Raw genomic sequence first — 15,478 nt, 5'->3', positions numbered from 1 at the left:
CTGGTGTCCGGGATTTAAGCTGACAGGCAAAGAGGAGAGAAATGATGAGGGAAAGAAAAGCACGATGGTGTCCAAGTTCCCAGCTCCAGTTGCCTCTAAGTTCTGCCTTACCCCTACTCTTCCAATCACCTGGTTCTAGCGTCAAAAAAGGTCCCCTTTCTGTGTATGCTGATCTGAGCTAGGATTCTATTACTTGAAATGAATTCATGAGTGTTAAGACTCCAAGATGGTAAAAGCCCTAGAGAATTCTCTCAGGGCTTCCCTTCGTATAAAGGAAAGCCTATGATCAAGAAAGCAAAGAGGAGAGAAAATATTTTTATTTAAACAGAAGTATACTTAGGTTACTTAGGTGATCCCAAGGGCATGTCAGACTCCTGTTAAATTTCACTATTTTGGTCGAAGGAAGGGTGTTGTTATTTATTAAAACTAAAGGTAAATACTACATGTTAGTTTTTTAATGTTGCAAAACCTACAAATATTAAATATACCTAAGTGTACAGATATTTTATAGGAAATGCACCAGCTGTGTCATGTTTTATCCTACGTCTTCTCTTAGTCACGTGCAGCTACAGCAATGCAATCCACCACTGCCCTACACCTACACCACTGTGCACAGAACCACAAGAGGCAGGAATGGCACTGACGCAGACAGAACAGCCTTCTCTTAGTAGTCTCAGAAATCCCTGATTCTCGAATTGCTGGTCAGATTCTATTTTATAACAAGAAATTGATCAACATCTACTCAACCCTGTACCTTAGGATGAAAAGTCAATCCAACTAACATATCCAAATATACCCCCTCCCCAAACACAAGGCATCCCAGGGAAAGACAGCAGTGTCCTAAGACGAGCAGTGTTGAGAACTAAAGCTGAGAACTGAAGAACTAAAGCCAGGAGCTCTGTGCGAGAGTTCCACTTCAATGAACAGAGGGGACCAGTTTACTCTGCTACCAGACTCAGGGTCCAAAAGGAAAGAACTCAGCTTTTGCAGGCATGCACTGGACCAGACCACTACAATCCAGGTTCCCCAGGGAGCAGGAAGAAGAGAAATAAGCAAGCAGATGAGACAGGCAATCCAAGTATTTTATGATTAGCATCAAGGTTCCCACCCTCACCTCTGAGAAATGATTCGTGAAAACATGACGCTGGGACGTAAGGCCTTACCTACAGAAGGCTGGAGCTGGGACGGAGCTGGTAGTGAGATATTTGGTACTGAAAGTGTGAAAACTTCTGCCGGGGACTGAACAGAGGGAGTATCTTCTGCTGGTGGTGTGAAATCTATCTCATCATCAAAATTATCTTCAAATTCCTAAAATAAAAGAGAAGCAATGTTATATCTGATATAAACCAGTCTGAGAGCAAATATTAAAAACATATGCTAACATCTGAGACATGAGCATTCACTCACTCATCTGAAACACGGCCTTAATTTTTTCCCCCAATTTTTACCTACTTCAGTAAAAAGCATACATAATTGTGCTCTCCATTGTCAAACAGCAGAATCAATAAGGTTTAAAAATAAATTACACATACTTTATGCAACTTTTTCAACTGATAGCTTGAAGTTAAATGCAAAATTTTCTAAAATGACCACGTAACTTCACATGGAAATACTCCTCTAGGTTGGAAATTTTGAGTTACTAGAGCTTCAGCTCTTCTTTTTTCTTTTTTTTTTTTTTTTAAGATTTTTTATTTATTTGACAGAGATAGAGACAGCCAGCGAGAGAGGGAACACACAGGGGGAGTGGGAGAGGAAGAAGCAGGCTCATAGCAGAAGAGCCCGATGTGGGGCTCGATCCCAGAACGCTGGGATCACGCCCTGAGCCGAAGGCAGACGCTTAACTGCCTGTGCCACCCAGGCGCCCCTTCTTTTTTCTTTATAATTCACTTTCACATATCTCTTTGCATACTGAATCCAAACAGATTCATTTTATTTTAAAACTATATACGCATTTCTAATTGCAATAGGATTTCAATCAAGATAACGGACAGTTAAAAGACTCGGAAAAGATACTTTCAAGGAAGTCCTGTTTCTCTGGGAAGAGTAACAATGGGAAAATTATTAACTGGGTAGAAAAATCATCAGTGTCTGAACGAAGGTCAGTCTAAAGCTGTGTAGCACGCACGTACCATTAACACACTAAGAATGTCCGGTTTTCTGAAGATGGCAACTTTAAAACTGCAGCTGTGCTCACAGAGCTACAGGAATCTTTTCAGTGACTCTGTGCAGCAGAAAGCTACCCTGACTCCTGCTATCATCATTCCAGTGAGATGGGTCTCCACTGGTCCGTGTTAATTTAACATTCTACAGGTGATGATCAAGGTCATTCATTCGCTCAGATAATTAATGAGTATTATCCCACCAAGTACCATAACAGAAGCTGAGAATAGATCAGTGAGCAAGACTGTTTTCCATTCCTCTACAGAATATCATTTTCCTTTTCTACCACAGCCCCATGCTGCACCCCCCGCCCCCACAAGGGAAAAACCGGAAGTTGTAAGGGTAGATTTCTCTGATATAATATGTATGTTCTCACATGCATGTGGGAGGACGTTATCCTCAGACATGTCACCCATGCCGTCAAATGCAGTAGGATATGTATTGCTATTTGTAACGGGGGAGGGGGTAGGACGAACAAGGTGCCATAACTTCAGTCCGTGAAGCACCTCTGAATGGAAGAGCTTTGCTCAATTCCCCTTTGGACATTCCTAAAGATTCTCTCATTACAAAAGACTTGGGGCGCCTGGTCCGCACAGTCAGTTGAGCCTCCAACTCTTGGTTTCAGCTCAGGTCTGATCTTGAGGTCAAGAGATCAAGCCCTGTGTTGGGCTCTGCTCTCAGCATAGAGTCTGCCTGGGTTTCTCTCTCCCTCTTCCTTTGCCCCTCCTGCCTGCTCTCTCCCTCTCTCTCTGTAAAATAAATAAACACATCTTTTAAAAAAAAAAAAAAAAAAGAAAAGACTTTATCCATCACCCCTACCTTAAAAACAACGCCACTCAAAACCCTGGCAGCAACATGATATCGCATTAGGCAGCCAGTGATTCTAAAGATTCAGAGAGGTGAAACTGCGAAATAATAAACATGGGGCTAGAGAGAAGACTGGGTCGCTTTTCTAGTTATGCCAGTGGCTGCCTGGATACACGCCTGCAAGTCGCTTCCTCCGCCAGGCAGCAGCTTCCTGGTCTGTAACACGACTTCCAAGGGACCAAGTCTCTAACACTGCACAGTTCTAAATCTAAAGGAATGGACACTCTGCCTTCAGTCATGGTTTACACAGCCGGAGAGGATCCTCTCTACGGTGTGGTCCCAGGGCCAACTGCACCAGAATCACCCAGGTAAGCTCAAGTGATTCCCAAAAAGCTCCCTGGGTCAACACGGAGACTCAGTCGGGTCAGAACAATCTAAGGCAAGAATGAGGCATCATGACACGTGAGAGAGCCTGGATTTCAGTTTCAGCAACACTGATCAGACTATCTTTGTCCCCAAAAGACAAGGTGTCTGTACACAGTCCCTCGGCAAGACTGAGAGTCAACGGACAGAGATTCTGTGCCTACCACTGTGCCACCATGCAGTCATTAAGTTCCCACAGACGTGTCTGTAGTGATTCTAGGGCCCGGGGGGCTGAAGTTGTGAATAAAACCCTATGTTTGTTTGCGGTAGAATCTTCTAAGGAAAATGGCCTGCACTAGTAAGTGTTTTCCTCCAGCCTCCCTCTGCTTTCATCTTTCCATGTGTGTGATGTTAGCGTCGAGCCAAAAGGACAACACATCTCCTTATCTCTCAGAGCTGCCGCCACACTCAAGGTAAAGAAAACACAGAAACAGGTATGAGGCTCTAGAAAGAAGATTCATGTGTCCAGTAAAAAGAGGGCTGAAGCTAGCAGACAGCTTTTGTCCCCAATTTGAACCCATCGCCCTCAGGGCCCCCAGGACAGCCCAGGACAACTGGCAGGGCTGGACACTGGTCCAGGATCATTTTCTCTGCATGCATTCCTTCCTTCTCTTCAAGTACTCCTCTTTAACAAGTATTCGCTGAGCCCTGATGCACACCAGCAGGCATATGGTAAGTTCTAGAACAGGATATCCCACTTGGTTGCCAGCAGATTCCACCCATCTGCAGCTAAAACATCAGCCTTTCTATAGTATTTCCCGCCACCCTCACCCCCACCAAAATCTACAATTGGTACCACTCTTTCTCCCCCTCAGAGAACTCAAGGGTTCAGGTAAAATGAAAGATGCTCTTCCTCATACACAAAACACACCCAGGGATCCCTTGGCCTTGATAATCTTCACCACCACAATGCACCAGCGCACAAAAGTTGGAGGGGAAAAAAGATCAGCCTGCTCTTCCTTACAGGCCTCACAGCAAGTGAATTCAATCATGCTTTATTTCTCACTTAGTGAAAATTAAAACAGGCAGTGGTTATTGTCGATAATGCTCTAAAGCAACGTCAGCAAACTACAGCTGGTGGGCCAAATCCAAACCACCTACTTTTGTAAATAAAGTTTTACTGGCACACAGCCACAACCATTTGGTTTCATGTCTCAATGGTGGAGCTGAAGCTGAGTGGCCGTGACAGAGACCATCCAGCCCCCAGTATCGCCTATTTACAACGGCAGAATATATTTACTATCTGGCCCTTACAGAAAAATTCTGCCTGTCCCTACTCCCGAGGGACTGTGATACGTAACCCATCTATTGATAAATGTATCAGAGGATGATTTTTAAGTGTTCCCACCACCTGTGCTCACCTTGAAGTCTATTTCCGGGTCCTTACAGCAAGATACACAGTTTGCAATTAACACTATTAATACCAGTAAACTGCACACAGACAGGATCACGAAAGAGGAGACTTCTGCAGCAGGTGCCTCCCCTGGAAAGAGAAAGAATATTAACAACAAAGACATTTCAAAATCAACTTTAATACACAAATTAAATCAATAATTTCCCACCCAAGAATTAAGAAAATAATGCCTAGATGCTCAAGAGAAAGTAGATGACCAACCCAGGATAAGCAGTAGGGTTTAAAAAAAAACTCTGAATATGGAAACAATCTTCAATTTACAGAGGTGCTGCAGGGACACCCCGAGCACCCCCATACGCCCCTCACCTGGCTTCCGAATCTTACATCCCCAAAGCAAAGTGATCAAAACTAAGACAAGACGGTACAACGCTACTAACTGAACTTCCCTTTACTCAGGTTTCACCCAGTTTCCCCACATCCCTTTTATTTTCCAGGATCCAACCCAGGCTACCAGCGACACACTCACTCCTCTCGTTCCTCTGACTCCTCTAGGCTCTGACCTTGCTCATTCTTCCCTTGAGTGTTGTCCCTTGGAAACTTTTGAAGAGTGCTGGTCAGCATTTTGTAGAATGTTCCTCGGTTTGGGTGGCCTGATGTTTTCTGCCTGATGACTGGACTGACTTTACACTTAGGTGGGAAGAATCTAGAACACTTAGGTGGGAAGAATCTAGAATACCAGAGCAGACTACACTTCTCGTCACATCACATCAGGAGCACACAGTGCTGGCATAACTTACTCCCAGTGATGTGAACCCCCACCTCTTGGCCCAGGTGTCACCACTGAGAAGTTACCACTTTTCCCTTCATGTATTCCTTAAAAGTGGGTGACAGAATCCAGGCCCACTCACAGGGAAGAGGATTTAAGCTGCACTCCTTGGAAGGAGGAATACTATAGAATTTGTAGACACATGTTAAAACTGCCACAGTAATTCGTATCTGGGAGACACCGTGAGGCTGTACAAATACGCTGTGTCTCCCTAAAGTCTGGCACACTTGTTTTCACATTTGTCTCCGCGCCTTACCTGCAGTTTACCACTAGGAATGTTCTAATGGTGATCTTCTATTTCCCTCAGTCCTTCTACACTTCTTACTTGGAATTCTTCCATAAGGAAGATTTGTCCCTTCTCCCTCAATTATTTATCCGGTCATTTATTTCGTTATGAACCCACAGACATTTATTTTATATTCTTTGGGTTATAATCCATTATTAAAATTATTTTGTAGCTCAAATTGTTCCAGCTTTGGCCCCTGGCAGCTCTTTCAAGTTGACTACTGGGTCTGTTGGACATACTCCATCTTTCCCTTTCCGCAACACTGTCTCATTTTCTGGCACTACCGGAAGCTCTAGTCTTTTTTTCTATCTTCCCTGCTCTAACTTTAGAACCAGCCACTTCTTCAAGGAGCCTTGGTCATAATAAGCCGCTTTCTAACAGAGCGGGGATCTGCAAACTACAGCCTGTGGCCTGTGTTTCGCATGGGAGTGGGCCGACTCCAGCTTAGAACAATTTTTCCATTTTTAAAGGGGCGTTTTTAAAACAAAACAAAATGCAACTTTACTTTCAGCAAAAAGTTATTTGGAAAACATCTTTTTCAACTAGGGCTATTGTGAAGCTTTTCTTGTTAGGGTAAATTGTTACATCTCACCTAGAGGTGTTTGACTAAAATAAACTACCCCCGCCCTGCTTGCTTTTTTGAGATGTAATTGACATATACATGTAAGCTCAATGTTCCAGTGCACCAAGGGGAAGCATGGAGACAAGTTAAGGAACAATGTCACCTTTTTCCTGAAGTGAAACTATACTACCTGAAGAAAATAAGAACTAACCGAAACTCCTATGTGAGCAAAACACATTCTTTTTTTTTTTTTTTAAAGATTTACTTATTTATTTGAGAGACAGACAGATAATCTCAAGGAGACTCCACACTGAGCATGGAGCCCGATGCAAGGGTCGATCTCACAACCCCGAGATCAAAACCTGAGCTGAAACCAAGAGTCGGATGCTCAACCAACTGCACCAGGCAGGTGCCCCGCAAAACACGTTCTTGAACATAAAACGACCTTAGTGAAGAGCAGAGAAGTCTAAATCAACGGCAAACAGGACTAAGTTCCTTTCCAATAACAAGAGGTCCCTCTGGGAAAGGACAATGCTGAAACTCGTGCTGTTACAAGCCGGGCTCAGGCCAGCTGAAGCCTTGTTCAAGTCTGCACTAAAAAAATAAAGAGTTATCTAAGGGTTCTTAAGAATCTGCAAGTTCAGAAGAATGAAACTGGACCTCTCTCTTACACCATACACAAAGGTAAACTCAAAATGGATGAAAGACCTCAATGTGAGACAGGAATCCATCAAAATCCTAGAGGAGAACACAGGCAGTAACCTCTTCAACATGGGCCACAGCAACCGCTTTCAAGACACGTCTCTAAAGGCAAGGGAAACAAGCAAAAATGAACTTCTGGGACTTCATCAAGATAAAAAGCTTCTGCACAGCAAAGGAAAACAGTCAACAAAACTAACAGGCAACCCACGGAATGGGAGAAGATATTTGCAAATGACATTACAGATAAAGGGCTGGTATCCAAGATCTATAAAGAACTTCTCAAACTCAACACCCAAAAAACAAATAATCCCATCAAGAATGGGCAGAAAACATGAACAGACATTTCTCCAAAGAATACAATGGCTAAAAGACACATGAAAAAGTGCTCAACATCATTAGCCATCAGGGACACACAAGTCAAAACCACAATGAGATGCCACCTTACACCAGTAAGAATGGCAAAAATTAACAAAACAGGAAACAACAAATGTTGGCGAGGATGTGGAGAAAGGGGAACCCTCTTACGCTGTTAGTGGGAATGCAAGCCACTCCAGAAAACAGTATGGAGGTTCCTCAAGATGTTAAAAATAGAGCTACCCTATGACCCAGCAATTGCACTACTAGGTATTTACCCCAAAGATACAGATGTAGTGAAGAGAAGGGCCATATGCACCCCAATGTTCATAGCAGCATTGTCCACAATAGCCAAAGGGTGGAAGGAGCCAAGATGCCCTTCAACAGACGAATGGATAAAGAAGATGTGCTACATATATACAATGGAATATTAGCCATCAGAAAAAATGAATACCCACCATTTGCAACGACATGCATGGAACTGGAGGGGATTATGCTAAGTGAAATAAGTCAAGCGGAGAAAGACAAATTATCATATGGCTTCAGTTATATGTGGAACTGAAGACTAGCACCGAGGACTATAGGGGAAGGAAGGGAAAACTGAAGGGGGAGAAATCAGAGGGAGACAAACCATGAGAGACTATGGACTCCGGGAAACAAACTGAGGGTTTCAGAGGGGAGGGTGCTGGGGGGATGAGGTAACCAGATGATGAGTATTGAGGAAGGCACGTGTTGTGATGAGCAAGGGTGTTATATGCAACTAATGAATCACAGATCACTACATCAAAAATTAATGATGTACTATACAGTGGCTAACTGAACATTAAAAAAAAAATCTGCAAGTTCCAGGAGTGCCTGGGTGGCTCAGTCAGTTAAGCATCTGACTCTTGATTTCAGCTCAGGTCATGATCTCAGGGTTGTGAGATCGACCCCTGTGTTGGGCTCCAAGCTCAGCAGGGAGTCTGCTGGAGAGTCTCTCTCTCCCTCTCTCTCTGCACTTCCCTCCACTCACACGCACACTCTCTCTAAAATAAATAAAATCCTAAAAAAAAAAAAACTCAAGTTCTAAACCAGTAAAATCTAAAACAGAGGAAAATCCAACATTGAACAGAGAAAATAACTTGGTGATTCCTCTCAAAATCAGCTGTCCCTCAGAGCAAGAACTCCCCAAGCAGACACCCATGTGCACGGGGAAAGCTAAGGGCAGAGCAGAGAGCCATTGACAGCCACCTCTCTGTGAATGGAGGCCCAGACAGATGGCAGGCACTTCCTCTCTTTCTTCTGGCAGCTACCTGTTCTCTCATCCTGCAGGGCCTCTGCTTCCCACTGGTATTTATTCTGACAACTTTGTTTCACTCCCTTGACTCATATAATAACCACTAAATAGGACTCCTGAGGCTTAGGCAGCAAATCACTTTCATATACACTATATTTTATTGATTTTTAAGACACAGTTTTGTCCAACCTCACTTTAACATTCCTAAATGTCAGGGGCATCTTCCGCTTGAAAGAAAGCTGGTTTACTCAGGCAGCATTTCTTCTTTCTTAATGGCATAGAAATAAGGGTATGTCATAATCACATCTGAGATCTGATAAAATCCAGTATTGCTCCATTCCATGGTCACAACACCTCCGAGGGAATCTGACCAGCTCCACACCCCAGACGAGGACAACGATAAGCCCAAACAGGAAGTAGGAAAGTGGCAGGGCCAGACTCTGCATTCAGGGGTGCTGAGAATGAATCTCCCTCGCCTCCCCTGATACCACATGGTTTTGCCTCAAGGAGGTTAACTGTTAATAATTAAAAATAGCCTAACCTAAGTCCTTTGACCCAAAGTCCATTGTTGTTAATTAAAAGCTCATACTTCTGGGGCTCTCCTCCAAACTTCACAAAGTGGATATTAAATTACTTTTTCCTTTCTTTTCACCCGTAATTTTTTTTATCATCACATACTATCTATTTATTGTAAAATTTGATGAGCACTGCCTGAAGGCCAGCTCAATTATCTGGTTCATAAAACTGTCTTCCGTGAGTCATTAGGTAGGCATGAAAAGTCAGACTCGTGTTAAAAATAACTAGTTATGAGGCATTCTGCCCCACCTTGATAACGTACTTATTTCTGTTAAGACACTGCAGGGGCATGTGCTATCCCATACTCAGATTTCTTCCGTGTAGGTGTGGTCTACCGACCCTCCGTGTCCTCCAGTGCCACGGAAGGGCCTCTACAAATTACCACCTAAGAAGAAATTCACCAGGTAGGCTCAAGAGGAAATTTGTACAGCTATATCTTTAAAGAATATTTTATTTACTGTATTTTTCTTTTGATCAGTCCAAAGCAATGTGCTTTAAAAAAAATTCAACATACCAATGAAGGAAAAACTTCCATAAAATGAAGAAATCAAACCCACCTATGAATAGGATAGAAGGTGAGATGGGTTTGTACAAACCACAGAGAGGAAGCAAATTCTAGATGTGAGGAACAACAACTAAAATCCCCATACCCCAGCGGTTCAAACTACAAACTGGGCCCCTGGAAGGTTCCTGATTCCAACAGTTAGGGAACTTTGCAGAAAGACAGCTCTCCTTCCACATTCTCAGCCTACAGCATTCAGAAATGCATAAAGTGAACCAATCACCTAGTAAAGAAAAACATCAATGACCACAGGAGTGTCTCCACTCTCTTAGGCAGCTTTACGGATTACAAACCCAGAACAAGGATAATTAGAGGTTTGGAGTAGTTAGTATGCTTCCCCCAGACACTGATTTAAAAAAACCTGGCATCTCTAAAGCCCATTCTGTGAGTTTTCATTTTACAGTTTTCAAACCATTTTAATAGATATCTAGCACTTGATTTAATAAGCAGAAAACATGAGAAACTCTAAGAGGCAGGTACATATTACCTGTTTCATAGACTGGTAATTTGGAGAACTCAATTTCATAGCAATGACTCAGAGTAAATCAGGAATATTACCTGATTATTAATCCAACCATTATAAATCTGGGTTTATAGAAACTCCTTCAGAAGCCTAGAAACTCCATCAGAACTTGAACACACACGCAATTAACTAAAGAGTTACCTGTGAATCCATTTTTGGATTAAATAAAATTTTCTTAAGGTCCACAGATAAAAACAAGTGATGGTATGTGCAAATCCATTAGGGACTGAAAATGCTGATATTCTAATTTTGTTGTTCCTTCCTCAGTCACTAGCTGATACACTTTTATAGAGAAATTTCCTCATATTTACTGTTTTGTTATCCAGTGGTAAATTCAAACCCTTTAATCTCACAATTTGTCCCTTTGGCCACTACCCCCCCATCCTGAAGCTATTTAGGGGCCACCAAGAGTCACTTCATTAGCATAAATTCAAGTGTGGTTGAAAGGGGCTTGTTATTATTAACAAGAGATGCTCCTATCACTTCATCACTTGGGAAATTCCAAGGGGTTTAGGAGTTCTGTGCCAGGAGAGGAGACAAAGACTAAATATATATTTCCTAGTATATCAAACATATGTATATACCTTGGAACAGGGATCAGAAGACTCTATGGCCTGTAGGTGAAATCCTGCCTACTGCTGATTTGGGTATGGCCTACAACCTAAGAATGGTGTTTACATTTTTAAATAGTTGTTTAAAAAAAAACCAAAAACCAGAATAATATTTCGTGAATGTGACATTTATATCAAGTTAATAATGCAAAAAGAGATAACCAGGGGCGCCTGGGTGGCACAGCGGTTAAGCGTCTGCCTTCGGCTCAGGGAGTGATCCCGGTGTTACGGGATCGAGCCCCACATCAGGCTCCTCCGCTATGAGCCTGCTTCTTCCTCTCCCACTCCCTGCTTGTGTTCCCTCTCTCGCTGGCTGTCTCTATCTCTGTCAAATAAATAAATAAAATCTTTAGAAAAAAAAAAAAAAGAGATAACCAGACATTATGTGTGTCCCAACAGAAAAACACCACCAGGTACTAAAACAGCAGACTGGGCGCCTGGGTGGCACAGTGGTTAAGCGTCTGCCTTCGGCTCAGGGCGTGATCCCAGCGTTATGGGATCGAGCCCCACATCAGGCTCCTCCGCTATGAGCCTGCTTCTTCCTCTCCCACTCCCCCTGCTTGTGTTCCCTCTCTCGCTGCCTGTCTCTATCTCTGTCAAATAAATAAATAAAATCTTTTAAAAAAAATAAATAAAAAATTAAAACAATAAAACAGCAGACTGAAAGCAAAAAACAACAACAAAGTATCAAGCCTGCATCAGCCCAATGCTCTAGATCTAAATACCAATTCACAGGAAATAAAGAGAACTGCGGAACGTATCAGATACCACCACAAGAATGTGATCGGCAAAGGAATTGTTACGAGCAACACCAAGGAGGAAGACCTGCATGATGAGAGATAGAGAAGAGACTGAAAGAGATCTGAAAAGACGTACTGACCAACTGCAATGTATGGGTATCATCTGAATCATGATTCCAACTCAAAATGATCATGACATCTGAGACAACTGGAGATCTGAACACTGGCAACTGACCATATTAAGGAAGGATGACTCATTGCTCCTCGGAGTGATAATACCGTGATTCTGTTTTAAAAGTAGTCCTTACCTTTCACAGATAGTGACCTATTTAAAGATGTCTGGAATTTGCTTCAAACAAACAGTACGGGGGCAGCGAAAGTTGAGGGGAATAGCATGAAAAAGGACAGCCACAAGCTGACCAAAGCTGAGGGACAGCCACAGGGAAGGTCAGTACAGTCGTGTCTGTCTGGTTGAAGTTTTCTATTTATTAAATAATTTTTTCACATCCATTAAATAAAAAGTTTAAATGGGGGGAAAATAGATATAACAATTTACAATCTCTACTCTCACCTACTCTAGGAATGTCTATCGGTTTGCTCAAGCTGCTGTAACTAAGTACCACAAACGGGGGCTTCACAGTCCTGGAGGCTACAAGTCCAACATCAAGGTGCTGACAGGTCTGATCCCTTCTGAGAGCTGGGTGGAAGGATGCGCGCAGGGCCTGTCTCCCACCTTCTGGGAGATACCCGGCTTCTCCCTGCAGTTTGGATTAGGGCCTAAAGACCTAATTTTAATTTGATTACCTTGATAAAGACCCAATCTCCAAATAGGGTCACACTCCGAGGTCACGGGGGTTAGGACTTCAATATATGAATTGGGGGGAGCAGGGATAAAATGCAAACCATCTCTATGATACATGTTTAAATGAAAATAAGAAAAAAACAAACAGATCAGAAGAATGTGTACACAAAGCTACCCTGGCCAACAGTGGTCACCAACAGGGAGGGAAACCAGGTGACTGAGGAACGAGGAGGGGGTAGTTCTTGAATTCTGTCCTGGGGCTTCCCACAGTCTTCAGCCTTATGTCCACACTCTGTAACAAGCCCCAGTGTCCATCATCATCAGCTGCCATTTGCCCTCCGCCCCGGGCTCTCATCACCCCTAACTCTCTAGTGCGTCTAGTTTCACGTACCATAAACCACTCTCAGTCCTTCCAGGCAGGCCCTCTGCCCCTTCAGTCTGCCAGTTTACATCCCTTACCAGGAACCTCCCCCACGGACACACCCCCTCCACTAATTCATCCTCACTACTCAGATCTCAACTTGGAAAACGTCCCCGAGGTTCCGCAGGTTAGAGTCCCTGCCTCCGGGGCCCCCACGAACCTGTACTGCCCACTGTAGAGTTTATCACACTGTGTATTTTAAAAGCCCAAATGTTCCCCCCACAAGACTGCAAGCTAAACGAGGTCAGCGACCAGGTCTGTATACTCCAGCAATGATTACAGAGCCTAGGACAGAGCCTGGCATTCAGTCGGTAAGAAGGGGGGTGGATGGAGTCAGAGAGACAGCAACTAAGGGGCTTGAGAAAGGGAGAGAAGATAAGCAAGACAGAGAGAGAGAGAAATCCATAAGTCATCTACTGGTTACCAGAAGAAACTTCTGTTTCCAGGGTCAAACAAATAAGACTATAAAAGTAGCATTCCTTCAATGATTTTATGCCTTATTTGGCAAAGATTTTCCTCCCATTACTAATCACACCCCAACAGACACTGTATTGGGGTGGTTCTGACCCTTCCCACTATTAATAGTTTACCACTTATTCCCTAGGTCACAGAGAACTTCCACATTCTTTATTTACCCATTTTACAATTCATGTTCAGTAGTGTAACTATTCCATTGTTTTCTTTCAAAAATGTTTTCTCCAAAAGTAGACTTTCCCCAACTTATATTCTCCTGTGATAACGAGCGTGTATTCACACCTGTGATCTCCACACAGCTGCGTCTTGCTGGAAGCCGTCAGGGCAGGTTCGCTCTGGCTGCAAGGGAGGAACGCAAAGGTCCCCTCTCCTCTGCAGGAGCCCAGGGGAGGTGCTGGACTGAGGGGAGAGCCCAGTGCACAAGTGGGGCTCCACTGGGACACTGGTAGGAGGAGGGGGAAAAAAGGAATCTTCTTAACAGATGCCTTCTAAGATGTGACTCTGAATTTGCTTTAGTCTGAACATCGTGTACTGATCTGCTCAGGCCGCTCTCACAGTTCACTGCACACCGGTGACTTAAACCACAGAAATCCAATGTCTCACAGTTCTGGAGGCTGGACGTCCAACGTCAAGTTGTTGCAGGGTTGGTCCCTTTTGAGGCCTTTCTCCTTGGCTTTCAGAGGACAGCTGTGTTCTCACTGTGTCTTCACGAGGTCTTTCTGCACATCCCTGATATCTCTTTGTATGTTCAAATTTCTTCTTATAAGGACGCCAGTCATATTGGATTAGCAACTAAGGAGCTGATGGCCTCGTTTTAACATATTCACTTCTTTAAAGACCTCATCTCCAAATACCATCATCTTCTGAGGGATTGGGGGGGTTTGGACAGGGACTCAGGTCCATAACGATGCAAATTCAGTATTTCAGGAACATGACTCCTCCCCACCGCCCGGTAGGGGATCCATCTTGGGCAGCACCCAAAACAAGTATACCTGCCCTCCTCGCTGGCTTCCCGGGACCCAGCAGCTTGGGAATGGAAAGGGCCAGTGAGGCAAGTGTCAGATGCGGATATCACCCTCCCATGTTCTCTCTTCTCGGCCCTCTGGAAATTCACGAGAGACTTATGTATCTACTTAACAATTAAAACCAGCGGCCATTGGGCTGATTAGACAAAGGGAACTTGGTACAACTCAGGGAATTGAGGGACCAGAGATCTTCCAGACTGGTCCTGACATAAAGTCTGCTTCTAAATACAAAGTTTTGGCTTTTTTTCCCTTTTTTTCTGTCAGGGTAGGACTAATAATTGGATGTTTTCCAATATGCTGACAAGTAGCTTCACATCCTGGAGACCTGGTAAGATGAATCATCAACATACTACTTGGGGAAAAAAATTCAGACAAACATTGCAGATCATGCATTTCTACTTAACACCTCGAAATTACAAACCCATCTATCATAAAGCTTTCCTGTGCACAGAATCTTAAGTCACTAAATATTTTCCTTGCCTCTTAGTGTAACAATACATCTATTTATAATAACATTAACTAATCTAGAATGTCCCTAATGTATTCTAATATTAGAAAGAGAAAATGAAGCATAGCACTAAATGCGCCCAACCACACAGAACAGTAAATAGTGCATTGATGATCTAGTTGATGAATCAGAGATTCCACAAAGACCCCTAAGCCAGAATATCAACAGCCTAGAAAAACAAACCACACTGTGTGCTAATCACAGACAGTGAAGTGTTCTTTTTGCTCAAAAATGACTTTCAAGGTCAGCCAACCCAATTGTTCTCTCATACTTGCGGAAAGGTTATATAATTTGAGTGCTGACTGAATACCTGTGAATGAGATCATTTTATATGAAGTTGCTGTTTCTCTCAGCCTATCCCATCGAACTGTTATCAAAGGCTCATTTCATTCCAATGTAAAAAACACCGGCTAGGATGGAGACTACCATCTAACATGGTAACAGTTCAGCCAAAGGAACATGAGGCTTACAGGACTTCTGTGAGAC

The 15,478-nt window shown here is 43.3% G+C and overlaps 1 protein-coding gene across 1 annotated transcript in view; it reads right to left on the bottom strand.

Moving 5' to 3' along the window:
- The window catches only part of LMTK2 (lemur tyrosine kinase 2), an 88,796-nt gene that overhangs the window by 59,216 nt on the left and 14,102 nt on the right, over positions 1–15,478 (bottom strand). The window contains exons 2-3 of the mRNA XM_034669801.1: positions 4,752–4,873; positions 1,164–1,308 (exon numbers count right to left, since the gene is read on the bottom strand). Of these exons, the coding sequence (XP_034525692.1) occupies positions 1,164–1,308; positions 4,752–4,873 (267 nt within the window). The remainder of the gene's footprint in view (positions 1–1,163; positions 1,309–4,751; positions 4,874–15,478) is intronic.

The sequence above is a fragment of the Ailuropoda melanoleuca genome, chromosome 10 (genome assembly GCF_002007445.2).
Source record: "Ailuropoda melanoleuca isolate Jingjing chromosome 10, ASM200744v2, whole genome shotgun sequence".
NCBI classification, from domain to species: domain Eukaryota; kingdom Metazoa; phylum Chordata; class Mammalia; order Carnivora; family Ursidae; genus Ailuropoda; species Ailuropoda melanoleuca.
This window is presented reverse-complemented; position numbering and strand designations above follow the sequence as displayed.